The sequence below is a fragment of the Paramormyrops kingsleyae genome, chromosome 10 (assembly GCF_048594095.1).
Source record: "Paramormyrops kingsleyae isolate MSU_618 chromosome 10, PKINGS_0.4, whole genome shotgun sequence".
Lineage (NCBI taxonomy): Eukaryota > Metazoa > Chordata > Actinopteri > Osteoglossiformes > Mormyridae > Paramormyrops > Paramormyrops kingsleyae.
The window spans coordinates 24997606-25023688 of NC_132806.1; the positions used below are offsets into that span (position 1 = coordinate 24997606).

Consider the following 26083-nt stretch of genomic DNA (forward strand, 5'->3'; position numbering starts at 1 on the left):
AACACTGGCGACTAGGCTGACGTGCGAGTGCCGAATCCAGGACCCCATGTGACCTCTTTTCATTCGCCAAACATTTACACCTGTGTATGAGTAACTAAACATGAAACTGCGTCCTGTTTTTACAAATAGACACGGTGCTTTTACACAGCGCTGTACCATACACGTCTCTGTGAACACAGACAGTATTCACACTTGGAATACCCCCCCCATACACAGGCAAATGGCACTGGGGGGGGGGGGGGGGCTTCATTTTTAGGCAAAAAAACAAAGCCATTATGCCATGTGAAAAATGATGGCTCAGCGGACTGGCAACTATCTAAAATGTTTTACACCACGTATCACCTCAGAAGGTTCTCCACATGCTACCATTATGACATTATGCTTGAACAATTTTATTATTTTCATGCAGGAGGATTGTTGTTTGACATTGCTTGCTGCACGGTGAGTTGTTGCAGAATGCCACTGGTAGCAGTTTCCTTACACTCTTTCTTATATGCAGTTTTTGGATATTTAATTAGATTCCATGTGTTATATGAACTTGTTTTCATACCTCTTGATATTTTAGCAGAGCACAGGTTGCAGTCCCCACTGTACTTTGGTTTTTGTCATTAAATTTGTCGTACTTTTACACTGCAGACGTTTTTGTTGTCCCGTTTATTTTGCTTGTTAACAAAATCGCTGATATGTCATTGCATGACATCAGATTTTTTCATGATTATAAGTACAAGTACATCAGCCACTATAGTATCAGACTATCGATTCACCCCTTTTTTCATCATAGTCTCCTCTGTATTTTTTGCATGATAAGGAATGGAGACCGTTCAAGTGGACTGATAAAAGGATTTGCTGCCAAAGGCCTAAAACAAACCCAAGTTGATGGGATATACCATCCAAATGACAGGATGAGGGTGAAATGAGCCAAATCCATTTTGTTCCAAGGAGGCTGTGATTAAGTATGTTATACTCACACGTATAGCTAAAATATACACCAAAGCAGAGCCCAGTGTCTGAAGAGGCCAAAGCGACATTATAACTCTTCACAAGGTGTCATACGGGACCAGAACCCCGAAACCTCTTAATCACAGGCAGATCCTGGCAAAGGCAAAATGGGTAACTGTCCAGTGTACTGACTTAGCAAACCGCACCCCCCCCCTCCCCTGCAACCCCCTAGGAGGAACTGTCAGAGAAAGTGAGACTGGGAGATGAAGGGGGGGGGCGCATGGTGAATCCTGCCTAGGGCATTACGTGGACTTCAACCAGCACTGCTCTTTAACAACAAGCCTGGTCCCTTTAATGCAATGCTAGCAAAGGCGTCCCACATTGGCCAATCAAGTCAGCTGGGATTAATAATAAATGGGTGATTGTGCTATAATTTATCATCTATTATGTGAGGAAAATCAGGATTACTAGTTCATCAGGGGAATCTTGTTTGGCCCCATTTCCTGTATTCATATAAACAATCGAGTTTTAGAAGGATTTTCTGTGCCTGTGAAAAAAGACGGTCGAAGTTTGAAGCCCCTATCCAAAACAGAAAGATTAAGTGCTATGTATGTTTTGTTTGAATAATATATACATCAGAAAATGAAATCTCTGGAGGAACATTCTGAAAGGGGTTGTTAAGAAAAGTGCATTTTATAAATGTTGCCTAGATACATAAATAATGGTTCTTTTATTTATTATTTAGTGTTTTTTTTTGGGGGGGGGGGCTTGCATGAGTAATGCAGGGTGTGGGAGGTTGGAAGGTGTCATCCGTCACTGTAGCTGCACACGTTATCTAAAGCAATACGGACTCTAAGGATGCCTTCTTTAAATGGACTCCATTAATTAAAAGCACATGCTGTGGGGAGACGGCAGCTGAGTGGCGCCCCCCGGAGGCCTCCGTTGTTCTTCCTGATTTCCCAGAATATGTCATTAACTCTGTTTTGACAACTCCTGCCCCTAAAACACCCTTAGAGAGGGAACTGGGGGGGGGGGGGGGGTCACGCACTCATTCCAAGTTGGTCTCTTTCGCTTTGATTCCTCGTATGCTAGTTTCACGGGGAATCTTAAGGAAGTGAGCCTGCATCAACACCTAACATGTTTGGCGTTACGCTTTAAAAATTACTACAAAGAATGCCTACAAATATCATACATTGGACAATTAAATAAGTAACTGGGGTAAACTGGAATAAAGTTCCGCGATGTCTAAAATTTGGAAGCGTTTCCACAGTTTTAGCCGCTAGTGTCTGCACTTTTTGAAGATGGTGACGTTTTACTACAGATGGAATATTCCCATTCTCCTGCCTACTGATAGCATGTGACATGTAATTAACCAATGAAAAGATGTCTCATGAAGTCATCCATTTAACTAGCATTTACGTTTGTGCTACTTAATACTTGTATTCATGATTCGAATGGATTGAATAGACTGTATGGATTACATTTATATTGCTAATTTTTACAACTTAACATTGATAGCTAGCTAGTTAGCTAACTAACATGATTGTTAATTGTGAATATGAAGTGTGATTAGTTTGTATCTGTGATGTGCCACTGTAATCACGGGCTGACCTTTCTTTGTTGCCATTTTCTTTTATTATGAGCTCACCCGTTGACTCATTGTCTATTGATACAATAGAAGCTGCATGAGCTACAGTATCCTCCATTATGACCTAAATGCCCACACAATATTAAATAAGTGAAAAAATAGCTTCTTTTTCCCCCACCCCTCTCCCTTGGCAAATGTCACAGTAATTAGTCCATCTATCAAATCTCACAATATAATCCAAATGCCATGACAGGTTGGTCCGTGAAGATTAAAGTCGTCCTTCTGAGGTCTGACCTTCTTCCTTTGCCGGCTGTGACTCCGTGGCACGTAAATCAGTCGCTCTTGTGTACCACGGGGACGTGTCAGTCCTCCGGCGGGCTAACATGACGGGCCCTCAGTCACACCCCCGCGTGCTACGACCTGAGCACCGCCTCCTCGCTCATGCAGGAGATCCTGCGCAGCGGGAAGCTCTCCTGCAGCTCCTGCCTGGACAGCCTGCGCTTGAACTCGTCGGTGGTGAAGTAGTACATGATAGGGTCCAGGCAGGAGTTGAGGCTGGCCAGGCAGAGGGTGACCGGGTGGCAGCGGCGGATGAAGTCCTGGAAGGCACAGTTCTTCACAGCGTTGGCCTTCGCCAGGAAGTCCAGCGGAAAGGTAAGGTGGTAGGGGGCGAAGCAGACCAGGAAGACGGCGGCACAGCTCAGCACCATCTTCAGGGCCTTGCGCTTCTCGCCGCTGTCCTGCAGCACCACGTTCTTCTCGCGCAGGCTGGCTACCATGTGCCACGAGCAGGTGAGCACCAGGCCCAGTGGCAGCAGGAAACCCAGCAGCTCTGCCATGCAGATGAGCACCACGCCAGTGCCTGGCATCAGGTCCATCATGGGCAGCTCCGCAAAGCAGCTCTCTGAGTCCGGTCCAGGGTTCTTCCGCAGCAGCGGGAAAGGCAGGCAGCCCAGGAAGACCACCACCCAGCCGGCTACGCAAAGGCCGCGGTCCAGCCGGCGGCTGGAGGAGCTGTAACGCAGCGGGTAGATGATCAGCATGCATCGGCGCACACTGATGCAGGCCAGGAAATAGATGCTGGCATACATGTTGACATACTTCAGGTAGAAGCAGACGATGCAGAGGAAGTGCCCGAACGCCCAGGACTTGTTCAGGTAGTAGTAGATCCTCAATGGTAGCGAGAGGACCTGGAGCAGGTCCGCCACGGCCAGGTTGATCATGAAGATCACCGCCTTCTTGGTCTCCTTCACGTAGGCATGGAACACCCACAGGGCCAGCACATTGCCGATGAGCCCGGGTACCAGGATCACCGTGTAGATCACCGCATACGTGAAGTGCTGGTAGTTCTTCAGCTCGTCCATGTTCCCACACTTGCTCATGTTGTCGCTGTCATTCATTTTTCGGCTCAGCGACCAAGTCCAAGAAGCCAACTCCCTTGGGGGTGTCAAGCTTCTTGACTGTTTTTGTCCTCTAAAGTCCTGAATGGAGTCGAAGCGATAATCCAAGATGGAGTAAGACTCGTAACATCCTCTGGAGGTTATGATACCCTCTGAGAAGAAACCTGGATTCCTTCGAGGAGTTGTCTAAAAACCTTCATGATTGTGAGATGTTTGTCCAGCCTACTGTTCCATATCCTCCATACTTATACTAGTCAGGTCATGTCTGTCAGGAAAAACACTATAACCTTCTCAGCATCCAAACAGAAGGGGATGTTCTCCACCCTCAGTTTTCATGAAGATGGTGGTAGATGGTGGCATCAGGGCACAGGATGAGGGCGCTGCTCTCCAGTCTCTGTCAGCGAAGGGTGGAAGGCAACGTGCTCGGTGTGTAAGTTCCTGGAAGATAAACCAGTGATTAAAAGCTGTGACTTCATCCTGTGTTCTAGGAAATATCCTCAACACTGTCTATGCAAGATACTTGAAAATCATGTAACGGGTTCATTCATTTTGTGGATTACGGATTCCTTACATCCTGTTGAAATCCTTTAGTGGAGTGTATCCCAACCTGTCCTCAGGGACCCACAGACAGTCCATGTTTTTGCTCCCTCCCAGCTCCCTGCCAGACGGTCCATGTTTTTGCTCCCTCCCAGCTCCCTGCCAGACGGTCCATGTTTTTGCTCCCTCCCAGCTCCCCGTCAGACAGTCCATCTTTTTGCTCCCTCCCAGCTCCCTGCCAGACAGTCCATGTTTTTGCTCCCTCCCAGCTCCCTGTCAGATTGTCTGCTGGCCCTCAACAATCGGATTAGGAAACACTGCTTCAATGTTTCAATGCATCTATACAGGCACAAGGGCCCGCTCCAGATATGTGGCCTAACAGTAACAACAACAACATTAAACTGGATACTGTTTCATATGTACATGGCTACTATTTTGGTTCCTTTTCCTTGTTCATTGCATCCCATTTTGGACAAATGATGCTCATTGTTTCACAGTTGGCAACGGGATTTCACAGACTTCAGGGAACTCCTGAAGTTTAAAAGAAACTTCACACCGACTGTCACACGGGCAAAGAGGAACTAGAAAAGTCCCCCCTGCCCCTCCCACCCCCCCCAGTCCACCCTGGACCAATCTATAAACCATCAAGAGCCGAGCACAAAGGCAGCATCTGTGCGATGCAGCCTGCATCCTGCAGGCCCCTGGAATGGCTCCGTGACACGCTGGCCATACTTTGCATGTGATTTCCATCAGCCCTGCCGCTGTTTAGCACCCCACGCGTTTTTACCACGCCTGTTTCGGGAGATTCAAGAGAAAGAGGAAATATGGCTGAAAGGCAGCTTGTTTGTGTGATGCAGGTGCACGTGGTGCGATGGGAACGAGGCTCCCTGTGTTGGGAGCTATCTTTTTAGGTTGTCATAGCAACTGGCAGCTAAGTCTGAGGAGGCCATGGGTCACATTCTGATCTATTTGCAGATTCTCTTCTAGGTCACCTTAGACCACAATAATAAGGTCCAAACTAATTTACTTAGCAGACCCTTATCTCTTACATCTCAGCATGAGAAACACAAGGTGTGGAGTGTGAGCATGTGAACTAGTTGAAATGCATGTGTCTCACGCAGGATGCCTCAGATTTGACAGCCCTGTAAAGGTTGACGTGGTTAACTGCTAACACAGCTGACCACCAATGCAGTTCTCCTGTAGCTTGTACCTATTTTGTGCAGGGTACGGCTCAGAAAGTCAGGACATTGTGCCTGTGATGAAAAGGTTGCCAGTTTAAATCCCATGATCAAGGCTCATAACGCCCACCAAGGTGTCCCGGGTTATACAGAGTTAAAAGCCATGTACCAGCTAATCAGAAAATAGCATTTGTTGCATGTGATCCCACTGCAAGCACATCATTACATGGATTTGTACAAACGTGCGGACAAGGCGGAAGTGACAGAGCAAGATTTGATGACTGTAGCAAGAACGGCTCTCAAGTGTCACACCTTGGCCGTGAGACACACGCTGCACCCCAGACAGATGTAATCTCACTCCACTTGAGAGTGCTGCTTTATCCGCGTTATCATTTAGCTGTGTTAGCTGTTAGCCATGCAAGCCTTTTGCCACGTTATCGTTTAGCTGTTAGCAGTTAACCATGTTAGCCTTTACACGTGTTATTGTTTAGCTGTTAGCAGTTAACCATGTTAGCCTTTACACATGTTATCGTTTAGCTGTGTTAGCAGTTAGTCATGTTAGCGGCTCAGCAGCTGTATGCCTGTATGCACTGTGCATACCCTTGGTATTTAGACTTATTTGGCTAACGTTGTGTTTTTTTTGCCTCATTATGTCTTCAACAGAGACATACAATGATTAGTAGGGCTGCACAATTGTGGGTAAAATATGAATCATAATTTTTTTCACTCAGAATCGAGATTATTTCTCATGATTCCTTATTATTAGTCTGTGTTACATATTGTCTTCATCAGCATTTATCAATATTCAAAGTTAGCAGCACCAGAGCTAAAGACACAACTGCTGAAACAATGATGTAACGTCATTCCACTAAGTCAGCCGGTTATTAGTATCGGTAACAAAAATATATTGGTTATCGGTACTGGGTCAAATTTTCGACTTCGGTGCATCACTAATAACATTGTCATCATGGAAATGGGCCTGTCACATGAACATTTCAGATTTAACCTCCTCTGCTCTTTATCATAACACCTGTTTTTCTACCCCCTCTTTCTGTCATGTGATGTCCTGTCATAATATGTGGAGTTACATATGTGGTTAGATACATTCCACGGCCCATGACAACAGATGGTTTCACGTTACGTCGAGTCGTATCATCTCCCATCTCTCTGTTTGCTTTGCGCCTGTCGCAGGTGTAGCACTTTAACACCGTCTCCTCGTTTTGGTTAGTCAAATGAAATTGCACATTTGTTATGCCTCATATGAAATGCGACCACAGGCTCTGGTCAGTTTACACTTGAGCACACATACAACCCTGCACGTGCCAGCCATGGGTGAGGCAGAGTCGGGCAGGGCTTGTAAGACCGGTCCCGCATTTTTGTATTATCGCCCAGACCCTCAGTCTATGACTGAGACTAGTTTAGCCTGTGCGGAGGCTGGTACCTCAGCTATATCTTACTGTGCTAAGTCTGGTTCCTGTTTATTTCTCTGGTACGCAAGAGCTGCATTTCTGGTCGTTTTCCCAGGGATCCTCAGCCCAATCCTCAGCTTTCCAGACCCCCAGCAGCTTCCATCACTTTGTTTTGGTCCATCACCTGCAGGTCTGAACCAGCTTATCGAGGGCTTCAATAATGAGTTGAGACGTGGCATCACAGGTGTGGCTGATAGAATAGAACCAAAATGCAGACCAGACACGTAGACAGGTAGTAATATTAAGGTTTGAACCCTAAAATTAGTCTGAGTCCTCCCCTCCCTAGTCGGCAAAATCTACTACTGTGGAGGACCTATTGCTAGGGGTGCAGGAGACCCCATGAAATCTGTTTCAGGCTATGGGCCTGACGTGGTCTGAGTGATCTAAACTCTCACCCCAGATCTCAACTTCCATGCACCAAAGAGAATCGAGGCCCCTCCACCCACATCCCCTCACAAAAGTAATGTTAATTGACTTTTGGTTTGACGACGCTGATGCAAGCAAAGCCAGATTTAGGCCACCACATTGTCACCAGGGAGCTCCAGACGTATGGCTGCAACTAGCTGATACACTTCAGAGGGTCTGAAGGGTTCAAGGTAGCCAGGAGAGCCAGTGTCACTAATTACAGAAACCAAAATGTAGACAGGCACCTTCCTGTATGAAAAAAACAGAGGTACAGTAACATGCTCACCACTTCCCACTTAAGCATGTTGCTTCAGACTTTTGAGTAGCCCTCACAGGAACACATGGCCAAACTTCCGAGCCCTGCCTTCAGGAGCCAAAATCGGTTGAGTTTCTATATCCTGCCTTGAGTTGCTGGGGATGCATGGCAACATTTTAACGAAGGTGATGTGAGCCTCTGTCGATTGTGAAGGTGATGGGCATGAGCTCTGAGATCTTTAGTTAATGTGAAGATTTTTCTCCAGTAATAATTATTGACATTAATGTTGAGGTCTTCTTCCCATTTGTCTGCCGTTATAGATATAAAGCAATTTCTGGTTGATAATTTGGAGAAATTTTTTTTATTGCGTAGTCTTGATTATGCCCCGTCAGGGGTGTTTTTATATTTTCTGTGTATGTTTCCACCAATTATAGTATTCTTGAAAAGCTGGTAATTTTCACATAAGAAAGGTAGATCCTGGATAGCTAAAATTTAGCATGTGGTTTGTTGTGTGTATAGCCAGATGCTATGAATTTCACTAAACACTTTGTTTTGCAAAATAGTCATTTATAAAGGTTGGTGCAATTCCCTGTGGGCTCAGGCCTCTGTAATGCCGAACTTTTTAAACTTTAGAATTTAGGATTTCCTAATGCATTGATCACATGCTGCTTAGCAGGCAAAGTTGCGCTTCCTTGCAGCAACAGAACATTATGACACATTGTAACAAACTGCCCTTCTGACATGTTATTAGTGTTTTAAAATAACCAAGGACTGTGAAACAACACTGCATCTTTCTGTTTATATAATCCGACAATGTACAAATGTAGGAGCAGCATAGTCAAAGCCGAAGGATTTCATCTGTATACATCCTTCACACCACTAACCCAGTACAGGGTTGCAGTGTTAACCCAGAATCCCAGGCTGCACTGGTTCCGAGGCAGGGAACCAGTGGACTCACTATGGGCATATTTTTGGACTGTGAGAGGAATCCAGAAGGAATCCACGCAGAATCATTTACTCATTTATCTCACACAAAGCAAACACAGAGAGAGCATGCAGATTTCACACATACTAAGCTGTGATTCGGAATTGATCCCACAACCTTGGAGGTTTCACAGTTAGGCCACAGAGCACCATGTCCATGACGGTCTCTGCCGACCACCTACGGTTTTCTACAACAGGAAAAAATGAAAAGGGGAAGTTTTCTGCTTCTTCACAGAAATGTATGTTAAGCAAAACACCCGTCAAACACCCTTGGGTTGGAACCCATCCAGCTTCTGACTTCCTGCTTCATCCTTCAGTTGTTCTTTGAACAGTTAGTAAGGAAGCCCCCACCCAGACATTCAGCGTGGCTCAGTCATTGTACATCGCACCAAGCACTGACTGCATCTTACCGTCGTTGCGCCATAAGCTTTTGTTACTTTTGTTACTCTGCTCGATAGCCACATGCTAACGAGTTTGCTGGCCATCTGTAGCTTGACAAGTAGAGAATTATGCTAACAGCGCAAAGTTTGTAGGCTTGAATCCGTGAGTGCAGACATAAATTGAACCCTTTCCTCTCCTGTAAGTTCCTTTGGATAAAGGTGCCAGGTACTGTAAATGAGATAAGTATCAGGTGCAGCAAAGGGCGTCGGCCATTCTGAGTGATTGGTTGTTATGAGCTCTAGTAGCTCCCAGTGCATTTACTGATCATACATCTTAATTTACTGCCCTGGTGATGTTACAGCTGGAGAGGACAGGAAGGACGGGTCGGCTTTTTCCCAGCGTTTGTCACTGGGATATTCCAGAGTGCCTGTCAAGGTCTTCCACATTCCACGCACCAATTTGGGTCAAACTGGTTGATAAGCGACACCAGCACACATCTCCCGTTGAGGCTAAGCAGGCAGGACAGCTGCCATCTCTGCTCCATGTTGATATGCAGATCTGTGGAGCCCAGTGCATCGTGGGTCAGCTTTGTTTAGCTCCATCTGGGTGCAGGCTGACTGCTTTGACTCTGCCTGGCCCAATGTTGCTATGGTGACACATGTTGATTGCTGGGGTGGGGTGGGGGGGGGGTAGCAGAACTGTGGCTTTCCCTGTGTCCTGGCTCCAGCTGTGGACCTCATCCTATCCTGCATGCTTATATGTTAAGCAAAATCATTCCAAACATGACCCCCCCCCTCCCCACCATGGCAGATGTGTTTGCTCGCTCAGCTGTCAAATGCCACCTTTCTCTTGTTTTCATTAAGTTCTTTCAAACATCTCCTTCATTTGCACAAATGTTAATATTTCTCCACATTCTACCTCATACTGTAATTTTTGCGCATTAAGCTCTTTTGCACATTTTCAATTTGGACAAATGCACAATTAATATTGTTCGACATCTGCACATTACACTTCAAAGTGTGTATTTGCCATTTTTTCTATTATATGACCTTGGCGTTTTGTGTGGACAACAAAGAAAGAATTTCATTGCACAGAGAAAGCACTTTTCTACTGTACATATGACAATAAACTCTTGAACTGAAAATGCCTATGGACCCCATTCTGTCCTGGGTCTAGCTGTGGATCCCATCCTTACCTACATCCTCAGTCTTAATAAAGGCCACAGGTTGAATCATCAGATATGAGGTTAAGAAGCATGTCAACCTGTTCGATCTTCTGGTCAAAGTCAACAGTGGATGGCAGGTATAGAGGCAATGGGTGGGTGCCGTCGTGACCAAGACATCAAGCACCACCCAGCCTGGACTTTCCCCACCCACCTTCCTTCTAGCTCAGAAACATGCCTGATCTCTCCCCCCAGAACACGTTTAGTGGTGCCTTCAGCTGCCCAGGAGTCCAACAGACATTCAGGATGGAATGGATGGTTGCTGTGGACTGTGGAATGTAGTGACCGGGGGGGGGGGGGGGTCTCAAGCCTGGTACTGGTTGATGATGGAAGCCCAGTGAGATAGAGCTTGAGGGTGCGATCACCTCTCGAAGACCCTGCCAAAGTTTGTTTGGCCCTTGATGTCCATTGCCACAGTACGGTCACAATAAAATTCATATTGCGAGATTATTTCATGACCTTTCACCCAGATTTCAGTTATTTTTCAGCTGTCTTTTTCCCTTTTTCAGCTCTTTTCCCCCCCATGCATCTCACCCAGGGTACTTCTGGGAAAACCCTCTGTGGGTGGATGGGTTTTCACCCAACACTCAACCGGTGAATCAGTTTTCAGGCCTCTTCATGTTTCTGCCGCCACCCGCCCGCCGCTCTAGCATCACACACCGCCGGTCATGTGACCCTCGCGGTGAACACATGAGCGAAAAATCTGAGCACCGTGAGAAATTTTTCTGAGATTTACTGACGGTATGTTTAGCAAAAAGAAGACACAATCACATATTACAGTCCAAGTGATTCAAATCAAGAAAGAGCATGAGGATCTGATCCAGCCATTCGTCAGCACATTCGCGTCATTGTTCCGCCTGAGACTGAATATAACATTCCGCTAGACTGAAAACCGTACCACCATTTCTTAACACAGTAATAGACTAGCTGTTTGTCTCCCGCCCAGGGTCGCAGTTGGGGCATGGATGCCCTGGCAGATATAGGGGGCCCAGCACTTTACAGGGGCCCTTGAATACGTATATACGTATTAAAAAACGTACACATTACGAAATACATAAATTTTGTGTAAAATTGCGCAGGTGGCATTTTGTCAGGGGCCCAGAATTTCTAGCTGCGCCCCTGACCCCAACATCTGTCCTTCTTAAGCCCCTCCTGAAGACTCAAAGCAACCCCCCCTCCCCGCTCCACAAAACACTTCCTAATAGAATCAAAATATTTGGAGTTCTTGAACTGGCCAGGCGGAACTGCAGATAGGCTTCACACGGGGCATTACCGCATTGGAAAACTATCTGAGCCCTAACACTCCCCCCCCCCCCCCCCCCTACAAAGAATACAATCAAACACTGTCCTGCGCACCTATATAAACCCACACGTGATGAGAATGTGCCTGTGTTTCTCTCTTATGAGTTAGAAGCCAGAGAAAAATATGGCAGATGGAGTCCTTACCGATGTGTTGTGTCGCCTTGGAGCGTCCGCCGTTAGCCACTGCCTTTGCTGGCGAATGAGCGGGATGTGACACTAACCAGCCCACGTGCTCCTCCAGCCCCAGCTAAAAGCATCAGATCACTGTTGTGCTTGGCTCAGCCCCTTTCTCTATCTCCCCCCGCCTCTCTCACTCACTCTCTCACCCTCTGCCTCCACCCTTTGTTACGCCACGTCTTTCACTTTTTCTTCAACTGATTATCTCTCCGTCTCATTTTCCTCTTTGTCTGTTCTTCCACTGACCAATTCTGCCACCACGCTCAATGCAAAGGTCTCCGCCCCCCCGATGCCACTTCTGCTGCCACATACTCGTACCTGGGGATTATGGGTAAATTGTTGTGGCTTTTTTTTTTTAACGAGCATAAAAAAAAAAACGGAAACACAAAACATAGAAGTGCTGTGTGTTACAAGTAACAGGTGTGGACCATGGAGCGCACGCCTAAGCTCTCAGTGGGACGTCTGCAGTCATGCACACAAACATCCAGACGTCCACATTGTTCATGGACTATCTGAACATGCTTCTGAACCCACAGGTGGAGTACATGCTTCGACATATGTGCATGCATTTAATTCATGGTAACGTTTCAAAGCTATATGCCTACAGTGCATACACACAGGGATTTGAAACGCACTTGAAAATCTCACCCATGCAATCAGTAACATACTGGCAAGCAGGTGGATTAATTAACAAAGTAAACTGGGTTACAAATTCAGATTCAAAGAACAACAATGCTGTAATACCTATGAATTACCCAAAGAAAATCCCACGTATAAATGAAAAACAAATCTCAAGATTATGTGAAAAGTAAATACATTATAAACACTCACATTCCCGTCACTTTTCATAACTGTTTCTGTTCAAGACTCATAGTTAAGGTACATTTTATCTGTTTAATATTACCTCGTGGATTACAGTTCATGTACTGTGGTTTTGATTCGTCCGTCTTCGCCTGCAACAACGTACTTCTAACACAAGAGGGGAGTGTTGGACAATAAAACTGTCCAACAACACCAATAGCAGTGCGTTCTTATGTTTTGGCACAGCTTAAATTGTATTACTACTGTACTAATTATATTAAACAGCAGTTACAAATGTAGTGTAGGGCCTTCTCATTTGATAATACTGGCTATGATATATACTGGTCAAAATATCAATTTCCTTTTCTCTTTTTGTTGAAGATACGGCATTTCAGCAGACTAACTTTATCTGTTCGATTGGCAGGACAAAACGGTCTCTTTCCGTGACTTTTTTGCGCTTCCTCATTACCCACCAATTGCAGCATAACCGTTTCACTTTCTGTCTCTCGGCATGTGAGTGCAAGTCCCTTGAAATCCTGCCCTGGTTGACCGCTTCCGTTGTGCTCTGTACTTCTTGACTTCGGCTCCCAGTTCACCGTAACCCTGTACTAGACAGATGAATTTGGGTCTCTGTCATTCCAAACAACGGGCTGAGCAAATTCCAAATCAGGCACACCTTCGGTTGTTGTATCGTGCTTAATTGAATACATAGATGTATATTTATATGGTCATCTTTAAGGAACCAATGGCATATCTTGTGTGGTTCGATCCCAATTAACTTTCGCCGGAAGTTCTTATGTTGCACTCCTGGTCTTTGAATAGTCTTATTAGATTCTTGCCTTGTTAGAAGTTGTTGTGTATTTGTTGTGTACCTCCTGCTCCAATAGGCCTACTGATTGCATTCATTTGATGCTCAGCCTAGACGCACTTACGCCTAGTCGACTCCTTAACAGCATTTATGTTTGCAATGTACGCTATTTGACTCACCTGTATATAGCTTTGGACAAAAGCGTCTGTTAAATATGTGAAGGTACAAAGGTTTTAAGGAATGGTTAAATCAGTGTCCATAAAACAGGCTAAAACAAACTTCACAATCATAAAACACAATGGTAGCATTCTTCATTGGCACATTAAAATGGTAGCTGAGGTGTCTTTTCCGGAAGAAAGTCGCATTGCTGTTGCTAGGATTCGGTACCAGACCGCGTTAAAAAAATCTCTTTTTTAACCAGGTAATTTAAATATTTGTATTATTATAGTGAGCAGGATACAACGTAGCTTACTACCGGCCAGGACGGTACCCGGCTTGGCTATCGTTTTACCATTAGTGTTGGGCAGGCACTGAATATTAAGATCGGTATTGGCGATAACAACACTTGATCCAGTCTAAAAGAAAATCAGTGATATTGCCCATCTGTACCCTCCCGACGTCTAACCGGCCTGTAGATGGGCTCCGGGGTTCAGCGCCGCGGCTGCACCCCCACCCATAAAACAGCTATTGGTACAGCAGTAAGAATCACCTGTCAGCACAATATGTTCATGCGCTCAAAATGAAATTCAACAGAAAATAGAATTTAATACCTGTCAGTGTACTTTCCCTTGAAATTTACGGCATCAGACCCATAGCCTTACTGTAGCCTACTGTACTACACTTAAACTGGCCGGAAAATAATTTTAAATACTAGAATGGTTTATGATTTACCATACTTTAATCCGACAGTTTCTTTTAATTTTCACGTTTTCTTCTTTTTCTGATTCTTCTTAAAAACACTTATTAAAATACCTATTTGCAAAAATCCTGGAACCTACTTAATTGCTAAAACATTTAATCCTATCTACAGTTTAAATGAAAACGTACAGTTTAAATGAAAGCAGTTTTCAAAAAAGCGACTAGCGACTTTTTTTGGTGTTACTGGAGACTTTTGGAGACTGACGTGAAAGCACGTATCGTCCTTACTCTTCTCACCGGGCAGCGGGTGCTGCCGTAGGCTCCCCTCCCGTCCCAAAGCACTCACAGGTGGCCAGTCCGCGTGCAGCAGCCCCGCCCAGCTGCAGTCACAGCAGGAGATGTGCATCATTTTCTCACATCGCCATTGACAATTTTTTTCATTTGTCCCTTTTTGATCCGTTTAGATTGTTGATGTAGATTTTATACAAAAAAATTTATGGTTAAAAATGTTAACGGTTCACTTGTTTACTGTGACTTGTTCACTTAAGCAAACCTAAAAAAGTAACTCTGCCAGTGTGTCTCTTTGGGGTAACTTTTGCCGGTGATATAAACGTATCTATGGAAAAACACTTTTTGTCTCTCCCACGACATTATTCCTCTCTTCTACAGTGTCCATTACAATTACATTCACATTGTACAAATGAGGCGATGGCTTCATTTAGCGACTTCTAGTGACTTTTGGGACAGCCAATAGCGATTTTCCTTGCTGAGGATTTGGCAACAATGTCCGCAAGACGCCCCGACCCATTTTATTGTTTCCAAGAAACCGAGTAACAACGACACATTTGCGTTCAAAAGCATTTATTGGGCCCGTAAGCTAATGCTTAAAAAGTTCATGTAAAATTAAAGTAGCTTGAAGTAGAACAGAAAATGTAACACGAATGATAAGATCGGTTTTGCGGTGTACCCCTGAACGCAGACCTAGATCTTAACATACATTTTGCAATACTCTTTCCGTTCAGTGGCATTAAAAGTGTATGTAGGCTCAGATTGTGCCCTTTTACCGTGAAAAAGGACAGCAGTTAAACTGTCAAATACTTGGCACAGAAATATTTTTTCGCACAGCGTGGTGAAGTGTTACGTACAGATTCCCGTCACTGGTGGCGAAGCCGTTAAGCATCTCACCCGCTTCACACCGGAATGCACCCCACCCGCTGTGCGAACCCCACCTCGGCACTCCGCCTCCCGCAGCCGATGGGTCCTGTATGCGGCGCGGAGACCGGGCTGCTCGGCGGTCGCACACATTGCAGCAGCCTGATCCGCTGCGATCGCGCTTTTAGTGTGAGGACGCCGCCACTATTTACAAAGGACGCGTACGCCATTCAGCAACAGAGAGAAAATACTTAATAATAGTAATAAAATATAGACCTACTAGACTGCATTTTGTGCGGATCGTGTCTAAAGGAAGCTGTACAATTTTTAAAATAATATTCCTTCTCATATTTTATTATTGACTACTATCCTCATAACACACTATTAATACACTTCCTTGTTCCCTAACAGCGAAACGGACTTAATTCACTTAACCTTCATATCCATAAAACCAATCAACCGAAACAGATTAAACTCCATTTTCACAGTGTTTCTTTTTAAAGAAAACTGACTTCATTCTTCGTTCACATTTTAAATCGCATTACATCTTAATAGACTGTTAAGTGTATTTCTAATCTACCTTACAGAATTTCCTGGACCTTTCTGGATGAGCTTATGTCCCTGGATTCAGTGGCTCAGTTAGGAGTTACTTAAACACTAGTTAATCAGTTTATTTCTTCTGATGTGAGAAATCTAAGAGGAAACATAATTAGAGGGAAATTATTATGTTAATTAAGTGATTAAGAGGAATACACCCAAAAGAACAAAAACAGCTGTGCAAAACAGCGTTTTTGGGTGGTTGTTTTGTCTTAGCCCCCCTGAAAAATAGTTTTTTCTAAATCCATTTAGCGATTTGTCCCAGATTTTCGTATACATTTCATACCCCTGGCTTGGCAAACTTTATCGTGGGGGAGGGAGGTGATGTCCCCTAAGCCCCCCCCCCACAAGGTTAAAACCTTAGAATCCCCCTGCCGTACTGTAAGGGTGTGCATGTGAAGCGGCAGGCGGCAGAAGCTACCGCGGGGGGGGGGAGCAGGTCCCACGAGGCACTGAAGTCCATGCCGGGACCCCGCCCAGTTTTAGAACCACTCTCACCAGCTCCCCCTAGAGCCGGATACAGTCAAAGCTTTGCCTGCAAGCGTTGTTGTTGTTTTTTCAGTCTGAACCCGCGAGCGTTCTCCCTGGTTGACGCTGCCTCCTCTCTGGCGCCCTCTAGAAGGAGGAGGTACTCTCCAGGCTCATGAGGCGGCCGCGGAGAATGGAGCTGCCCTGCCGGGAGAGCTGCTGCTTGAACTCCGTAGTGAGAAAGTAGTAGATAATTGGGTTGAGGCAGCAGTTGAGGCTGGCGATGCAGAGGGAGATGGGGTGGAATTGGTTCACGAGCTTGACCAGGGGGCAGCTGGAGATGACCCCCTGCTTGGACAGCATGTAAAACAGGAAGTTAATGTGGTAGGGGGTGAAGCAGAAGAGGAAGACGAAGGTGCAGACGCGCACCATGCGCAGTGCCTTCTCAGTGTCGGTGGCGTGCGGCCTTACGCTGACGCGCCGCAGCGAGCTCATGATGCGCAGCGAGCAGAAGGCTATGACGGCCAGGGGCCCCACGAAGCCCAACAGCTCCGCAAAGGTCACCATGGGCACGGTGAGGCGCAGCGAGATCTTCCGCATGGGCAGGTCCTTGAAGCAGCTGTCCGAGCTGGCGTTGGAGCCGGCGTCGCTGTCGCTGCGCCTGCTGCGCATGAGGATAAAGGGCGAGCAGCACAGTCCCACCACCAGCCACACGGCGGCGCTGATGCGCACGTCGTAGCGCCGCTTCCACTTCTTGGCGCAGAAGGGGTGTTTGAGGAAGAAGTAGCGCTGGATGCTGATGCAGGTGAGGAAGACGATGCTGGCGTACATATTGAGGTACTTCAGGTAGAAGCAGAACAGGCAGAGACCCTGACCGAAGGGCCAGGTGTGCCGCCAGTAGTAGTGGATCCGCAAGGTCAGCGACAGGACGTGTGTCAGGTCAGCTACTGCCAGGTTGATCATGAAGATGATGGCCTTCGTCTTCTTCCTGCAGGAGATGAGGGGCGGGATCGTCAGTCATAGCAAAATGTCGCATGGTCACCGGAGCAGAAAACAGGCTAAGAGCCTGTGCCAATGCTCAGAAGGTTGCTGGTTTGAATCCAGTTGAGTGGTTTCGCCATTGGACACATAAGCGAGGCTCTTAAACCCTCCAGGGATACTGCCTGGGCCCGCCCTTTCAAGCGCACATCACCTTGGATAAAAGCCCCAGCTAAATTAACAGAATATGTTGTCATTGTACGATGAAACTCCATGGAGGGTTCACCATGAGGAGGAAACCCACTTTAACCAATCAGCCATCTCATCCTAATGTGTACATTCATTTACATTATGTAAAGCAAGCTATTCGATGGTGTTTTTCATGCTAATGACACTAAGTGTATCTGATTGCAGCAGATTTGATCACATTGTCTGCAGTTTACAATGCGCTGAGCCGCCACGGTCGTCCGGTGCACGCTAACCTGATGAACCGGCAGAGAATCCAGAGTGCCAGGCTGTTCCCCAGCAACCCAGGGATAAAGATGATCAGGTAAAAGTAGGCATACAGTTGGTCCATGTGGTTCTCCCATTCAGTCATGTTATACAAGCAGATGAGGGAGCAGTTGGCGGGAGGCACCTCCGCCGAGCAGGATGCATTCTGGGAGCTCATCCTGAGTCCAGGTGATTCATTGATGCTGGCTGCCCAGAGGCGCCGTCTGAGGGACAAGAGAAAAGCAAGGAGATGATGTTGACTGAAGAAAAGGAAAGTCAGTACAGGACAGGATTTTTTCTTTTTTCTAAATCAGCAGATGTCAGCCACTTTTAGTCATGGCGCTGCCATTAAAGGCGGTTTCAGGAAGTGGGGACCGTTGTGACTAATTTGAATAAATTAAGTGGAAAATTACAGTTCGCACATTCCCCTGCCCACAGGAATATGTGCAGCTTGTATCTGATTGCACAGGCATAGGTTCTGAAGATTCAAGACATATATTTTTTGTCTCAGCCCCCAAGAAAACTCAGTGTTCCGATACCAATCGGTATTTCTTTAGATTGAAAGTTGCACTGGAGCCTGAGCCCCGCTAAGGGTCGAGTCCCATAATTGCTGCTGTCGGAACAACTTGATTTGTGAAAACGGTTAAAAAGGGATGTTAATGAAGCGGGTGCCGTGGTTTCAGATGGAGTGGGGGTGATAATCAGAGCCATCTGTCCGCCTGGTTGGCACGTCTGGGGGTGCCCGCCAGGGGAATATGGCTCGGAGAGCGGCACCCCCTCCTTATCGTGAGCTTACATGCCATGCAGCGTTCCCCCGATTGAAATGATAAGACAGAAACCGTTTACAGCACCTGCCAACTCCCTTCCTGTTTGAAAGAGAGAGAGACTGATATTCAGAGTGACTCGTGGGTCACAAAGAAAAGCTGTTGACTGGGGACCGTGTGCAGGCATACACAGTTGGTGTGGGGGAGGGGTGAAATGTGAATCTTGGTTCCGGGGAGGGACCTGACAAGGCATTGCTCATTCTTTGATGGATTATTGTTGTGTAAGCCATTTGCATGGTCAGTTCTGCTCTAGTTTCAAGACGACTCGGCATCATGGACAGAGTCTGGGTTTTTGAGTCCTTGTTCGATACACGGCACCATTATCATCACTGTCACTGTTACTGGTATAGGAGAGAGTTTGATACTGGGGGGGGACACAACTTAATTTTTTACAAAGGTCTATTTATTGTAGAGATGAATGAAGTGGTACAATCACTCCTGATTACGGTGCTTCACTGTAAGCACATAAGCGCATAGGGGGACCTATCTGTAAACTGTCAGAAAAAGGACCAATTTGTACCTTTGAGGGTACAATTACTTGTCAGTGGGGCCGTACCCTCAGGGGTCTGTCAATTCTACCCTAGCTGTAGATACATGTACCTTTTGAGGTACAGAAAACTTCCTCTGAGGAAGATTTTTGTACCATTGCGGGTACATTAATGTTGTTTGTACCTTGGGGAACAAAACTGTTCCAGGGCTGGACCTTTTTTTCTGACAGCGATGACTAATCTCACAAATGGATGTGAAAGTGAGCTCAGTATCTTTCGTTCTTTCTTACCATGCGATAACGCCCCAACTCGCTGCACTGGTGAGCAAGATGAGACGCTCACTCAGTGTGGTCTGCACGGACACGGGCTTGTGACTTTGCGCACTGCCAGTTCATGCCCTGGTAGAGGATGTGCTGTTTTACTCAGGGGCGCCGTAAAAGGGGGGCAGGGACGTTAGGGCGATTCCAAGGGCCCCTGGATGACAGGGGTCCAAAAAAAATGTGAAATGTAATTAGACTGGGCGAGGTTGAAGGCCCAGTATGATACGCTTTCATGGGGCCCGAAGTCAGATTGAGGACACTCAACCTCACAAGCGTTTCCCAAAAGCTTCTGTTAGCGAATCTATAGTTCGACCCATTCAACTGAGTGTCTCCAACTACGTAAGTTGCTAACATGGTTAGCGACTACGCTATTAGCAACATACTCCTAATTAGCTCTGGCAGATTATATGTATGTACGTCAGCAATGTACTCCAGTAAACTGACAAAGCTTTGCTTTTGCTAAAACTGCCAGTAGATACTATATGGTATCTAACAGATATATACATGCTGACCATAGCGTTGTTAATTAACATGCTGTCATATACGCTGGTACATATACACTCAACAGCCAGTTTATTAGTTATACCTGCTTGTTAACGCAAACAGTCTCATTAACTGCGACTGAATGCAAACAGACAGGGCCAAAGTTCACTTAATGTTTGGATAAGCATCAGAGTGGCTAAAAAGTGTGATTTACGCAATTTTGAACGCGATGTCTTTCTATTGGTTCCAGCATCTGAGAAACGGCCAGTTGGCAGATGATGGTGTAAAGAGCAAAAACATCCAGTCCTGGCAGTTCTGTGGCAAACACTAGCGTTTACCCATCAAAGTGTGTCAGCTTAGCCATTTCAAAACCTCTCAGAAATTCACTCTAGTACTTGCAGCAACAATCCAATATACCCAATGCTGCCTCGATTACTAGCATACCATGTTTGGCTAATCAGTAGCTTAAGCAGTTAATTAATTAAGAGACCTGGTGCTGAAGTTTAACAAAGACACTGAATAGTCGTGGTGTTCCTGAGGAGAGGTTTGGGCACCAAAGTGGTGTTCATCTAGCCATCCAACAACAGTAACAGTGTAGCCCTATGGGAAATTAGGGTGGTTAATTTCAAATGTTGATGTATTTAAGTTGATGTTTAAAAAGTGTCATTTCTCTTTATATGTAATAAGAATTTAGTTACTTTAAGAAAGAAAAAAAAAAGAAAAAACTACCTGGAGGAACGATCCAATCAGCGAGGGGGAGACGAGGAAGAAGATGACGGTGGGGGAGAGTAACGGAAGAGAAATAGTTAAGAAAAGTTGGTAAAACACCAGCTTTATATTGGTGATGGGGGAATGTGAGCAAGATACACTAACTGTATCGCTTAAGAACATTCTCCCCACATTGTTTAGGGTTACATTTGCCAGAGTTTTTTTTTTTACCGCGACGAGCCGGAGAACGCTAGCCAAACCTAGCTGGCTAATTGAAGTTTGCAGGGACTGTGCAGGCAAGTAGCCTACTCGGCCCTCCTGCTTTACGCCCAGGACCACGAACTTTGATCCCGGCAAAACCCCCCTGTTTGGGATGTGGACATCCATTTTCCTCCGCTGCGCCACCACAGCGCTGCTCACGTGAGGACGCCGACAACCAGCCATAACAGGGCAAGTTTTTTTTCCTTGGCGCTTTGACGTGAAGCGGCCAGTTATTTGGGCCTCTCCGCTCACCAGCCTCGCCTCAGGCCTGCATCGCTGACTCGATTGGGTACCTAATTTCACCTCAGGTTTTCATTGTAGGTTTATTTCAGTTTAGAATACAACTGCCGGCTTTAAGATTGTATACGTAATGATTTGGGGTATTGTCCTGATTGGGGTGAGAAATACTGTTCAGTAACATTTTAATTTATGTGCATATTTCCAGTAAACAGTTAAACTTTATTATGTTTGTACATTTTTTGTTCTTTATTTTCCCCTGTTGATAATTCATTGGTAAAGGTAACATCTTTGTTCTAAAAAGAGGGTAAAGGAATGTTATATTACTATGAAGGTAAGCAAGAATTAAATACGACCGATATTGGGGGGGAGATCAATGTATTTAAAACTATACTGTCTTTCGCCAGTTGTTAGAATAATTTGAGCAGTAGTAGTACTAACTTCCTGTTTGTATGTGGTCAATAATTAGTTCCCTTTCTGCATTGATTAACATTAGAGAGAGATCTCATATCAAAGGAAAGGATTCGGGGGCGCACTCCAACGCATAGCCAGACAAGCTAGGGGGCGCTACAACAGTATCAGTAACTTTTTTTTGGAGAACAAGACTTTTTTGTTGGGTCTTATTGAGTTACTGTTAACTGCTAACTAGCAAATAAAAACTTACTGGCAAGTTTTATCGTAACTGCACATTTTAGACCGTGGAGGGGAAATCCACATGACGAGAAGAATGTAAAACATGTATAATATTTGATAAATATCGTATAAAAGATAAGCGCATGCTTCTGCATTTTGTTGTAGTGATCAGGTGCAGAAATCTGCTGCTGGGAGCAAAGATGGGGCGGTGTGGTGGGGGGGGGGGAGGTTATATGACCACAGTTCACCAGTCAAAGCACAATTCACCAGCCAGGATGCGGGGGAGAGTAGCTAATGGGGGAACAGAAGATAGTTGCATCAGCCTACGTACAGAATTAAGCTCACAGGCAAACTGCAGAAGTAGTAGGAGATGCTTCAAGCAAAAGTCATGTTCTCCCATCAGATGTAAGACACCCCCCCCCAGCCACAGACACCCCCCCCCCCCTCAAAGCAGCAGGGAACCCTCAGTGCCACAGAAAATGTGGGCACCCCCAAGGCACACCCAGGAACTGGAGTGGCAAGCACTCCCCCTGGTCTCAGCCACACGCTTTCATGGCGGCCACATTAAAAACAGTGTGACGGGATGTGTGTGTGTGTGTGTGTGTGTGTGTGTTGGGGGGGGCGGGGGGGAGCTCGACACGGCCACATCACCGCCGGAGACCGATCAGCTGCTTTACACAGGCTAACCTGCTCACGTCACCGATTTCTTGTTCTCTTGCGAAAGTATGTTTTTCTGACCGCTTCGATCACGTGGCTGATTTCTGCCGAGGATGTCAAGAATCAGGGATTTTCCCATAACGTTACATCTTTGGACACAACATATTTGTGTACAGTCATCCATCGACGTACGTCCTGCTAAGTAACGTCCAGTCGTATTTACATCCCATAAGAGCCTTAATGACATTTATTGAGAGACGTCTGCAGCAGACACAGTGGATGTATTTTACCACGTGTCTGGCAGGTGGTAAGAACCAAAACAAACCGGTTCTGCAGCCACTATGGAGGTTTAGTAAAATGTGTATGATATCGTATCCCTTTAACGATCAAGATACTTCTGGGGCGTAAGCTGGATGTAAGTCTTTGGAAGGCAGAGGTGGATAGTTCAGGTCCACAAAGTTAAAATCCAGACCAAGATTTTGTTCCAACCAATCAGTTGAGCACTATGTAACTGTGACTCGTTTTCTCTTTTTACTCAAATGGTTGGTTGAAACAAAATCTTGGTCTGGATTTTTACTTTCTGGACCCGAACTATCCACCACTAGACACCTGGATTCAAGGAAGCAACTTTGGATTGAATATTGGGGGGTTGAAGTCCCTGCCTAATCATCATGACCATATGATTATCTGGGGGAGGGGGGGAAAGTGACAAAGATGGCTGTAGTCCAGCCTTGGAAAGCCCTTGAAATCATGTCTGACACCATGTTTTAAACTTGGCGACACAACAGCCACAGAATGATGCTCAGCAGGACGCGCTTTCTGAGACGTCGCTTGGGTGGAGTCCTATGGAACCTCCCCCTGCCCCCACCATATCCCTGTGGTCTTGCCCTTGCTATTCTATGCTATCTTTCTACTTCATGATTCTTGTGAGTGGCAACCAGTTTGAGACTGCTTATGCTTTTATAGGCAGCATTCAAGAAAGTCTCACGCGGAATAACATCCAAAACAATTAACAGATTCTTTTGTTTTGCTGCCCCAAATGTAGGCCGCAGCGTTCCAGCTGGCAGGCGACGGCTAACGGATCTTGCGCGATTCGCGGCTAAGCTCCACACGCCGCGTGTCACTTGGCTCCGGATGCAGGGGCGTGTGCTCTGTTTACATGACTGTCAGTGATTCTTCCAGCCAGCACGGCCACACCTGACTCCATCATTTCCTCTGTAAAATGCTTCTCGATGACACAAGCACTACAATTCTCAAATATGCCGCTCTGTTGGCGACTTTCGCAGAATGTGGTGCCGATGCGCGGCTTCGTGGCTGACCCTGTGCACTTTGGCGTGTTTAATTTTACCCCTCCGTGCATACATGCCGCCTCTTCGCCTGGGGAGGGGTAACTTCATTGCAGGCTATTGAAATCACTTCCTAGCTCGTTGAGGTGACTTCATAGAACCCAAATAAGCATGCAAGTGATGCAACTACGCCTGAAGGTAAACAGATACCCTGTATGGAATTCAAAAACTCGCGCTAAGTAAATTTGCCTACTTCAGCCAACCAGAGCACCATGGATCTGAATCTTGATATGGCAGCAATAGACATGGCCTCCCGCATCGCATATCGACGTCCATCTGCAACACCCGGACCGACACTCGTTCTTTGGTTTCATTTCATTTTTCCTTGGCTCCATTCCCCGGCACACGCTTCCCACGGTGAGCTCCTGTCATGTGTGTCATATTTATGTCACGCATGTCAGCACAGGTAACTTGCTGGAGACGGGACTTTAAAAAACGGCGCAGTGTGCAGGGGAAGACAAAGCCCCTCTCATCCCTCCCGTCGGCATTTAAGAGCCTCCCGCCTCACATGGAAATGCCACAGAGTCCTTTCTGATCGCACACCTGTGGGTGGCTGCTGGGCCACACCAAGGGGACATCATGAGTTATGAGAAAGTCCATATTGATAGATGCTACAGAGAGCTTGGGGGGGGGGGGGGCTTGGTCCTACCTGAAGCAGCGATGGCGTGCTGGCTGGAGGCGCGTGGTCTGCTCGCTGTCGACACCGGTCCTCAGAGTCTTCAACGGCTTCACGCGACCGTCTGTGCAGGGATCAGGAAGTCCTTCGCAATTCTCTGCTTCTGCACGCCTGCCTGTCCCTCCCCTCCCGCGTCCCCTCTTACGTCAGCCTGCTTGGCAGCCGGGTAAACAGGAAAACAAACAAACCTCGAGGCAGGGGAGCAAGACACCTCGACCCCGGGTGGCTGCTGGCCGCTGTGACGAAAGCAGCTCACTGCAAAACACGATGCAACTGAATTAGTGCCCTTAAACGAGAGACTTGCTAATTTGGAGCATGCTCCACAACAAGTGTGCTCTCTTCAGGGCCACCTCCTGCCTTAGAAGACTGACCTAATATTGAACAGGACCAGAAAAAGTCCATTTGAGGGGCGACACTAAAAAAGATTCATACTTAAGGGTCATAGCTAATGTCGTTCCACTGTCACCACTAAGTGCTCCACATATAATTGTTTTTCAACTACTAATCAGGCGTGTTTTCACAGGTGCAGGGGGGAAGTAGGTAATGGAAATCTGATTTAAAAAAACAGATATGAGACAGTAATCAGCAGCATAACAAAGGCAATGTTCCTGCATTTGCAATTTTTTTCTAAAATGGCCCCATCTTCCCCTAGTGTTTTTTCCAAGCATACATGAAGATTAGAATCATCCAGGATATTATGCAGCTGTGCCCAGATTTCAAACAGAAACCACAGTGACGAAACACAAACTACCTGCTTTTGGAAGTAGCCGAGTATAGATACTCTATATGGACAAAAGTATTGGGACACCTGGCCATCACACCCACGGGAACTTTTATCACATCCCATTCTAAATCCATAGGCGTCAGTATGGAGTTAGCCCTTCTTTTTTTCCCCACATTGTGACACTGTACACATGGACAATTCTCTGCTTGCAACTTTGTGGGAACAGTTTGAGGAAGGACAGGGTTCGAGTGGCTTTCGGGAAGCTGTGTTTTCCGATGTGCGCCACGACTTCCCAAATCGCACGCACGCACGAACATATAAGCGCTGGAAGAACACTCAATAATGGGGTTATTGCAAAACCACTTTACTATTACTACTGCAGGCAGATAATACCACCAGTAACATTTCATATAGGCACAATGGACACAGAATGTGGTAATTAGTGGAAACATATGTTTGGAAAATGGAATGTAATAAGCGAATAAACACACAACATTGACGTATTTCTACAGTTTTTTGTTTTTTATATATAACCTATAACACAAAAGGGGACAGTTATTTAGAGCCCGTCTTAATGTAAATGCCCTTTTCAGTGGAGCCAAACTCTCCTTACCTCCCCATAAACCATTGGGAAGGCCCTTTTCTGTCACATCAAGACTGTGCCCCAGTGCACCAAGCAAGGTCCATAAAGGCATGGTTGGGTGAGTTTGGTGTGGAAGAACCTGAATGACTAA

At 46.0% G+C, this 26083-nt stretch overlaps 2 protein-coding genes across 2 annotated transcripts; both read right to left on the reverse strand.

Moving 5' to 3' along the window:
• Nucleotides 1-228: 228 nt before the first annotated feature.
• On the reverse strand, nt 229-12126 carry gpr174 (G protein-coupled receptor 174). Its single transcript, XM_023816364.2, has 2 exons — nt 11806-12126; nt 229-4365 (listed from the first exon to the last, which is right to left on the reverse strand). The coding sequence occupies exon 2, from the start codon at nt 3925-3927 to the stop codon at nt 2941-2943; it is 987 nt and encodes a 328-aa protein (XP_023672132.1). The 5' UTR covers nt 3928-4365; nt 11806-12126; the 3' UTR covers nt 229-2940.
• A 3023-nt stretch (nt 12127-15149) lies between these two features.
• p2ry10 (P2Y receptor family member 10) lies at nt 15150-24741 on the reverse strand. The gene is made up of 3 exons (XM_023816466.2): nt 24599-24741; nt 17983-18216; nt 15150-17510 (listed from the first exon to the last, which is right to left on the reverse strand). Exons 2-3 carry the CDS (start codon nt 18168-18170, stop codon nt 16670-16672), a joined length of 1029 nt encoding a protein of 342 aa, XP_023672234.1. The 5' UTR covers nt 18171-18216; nt 24599-24741; the 3' UTR covers nt 15150-16669.
• Between the last annotated feature and the right edge of the window lie 1342 nt (nt 24742-26083).

Excerpts from the sequence above, each read along its gene's own strand:
- gpr174 (XM_023816364.2), bottom strand. The coding sequence starts at position 3,927 with ATGAATGACAGCGACAACATGAGCAAGTGTGGGAACATGGACGAGCTG.
- p2ry10 (XM_023816466.2), bottom strand. The coding sequence starts at position 18,170 with ATGAGCTCCCAGAATGCATCCTGCTCGGCGGAGGTGCCTCCCGCCAAC. Across the intron at positions 17,511-17,982 it reads ATTCTCTGCCGGTTCATCAG|GAAGAAGACGAAGGCCATCA; the intron begins GTTAGCGTGCAC and ends CATCTCCTGCAG.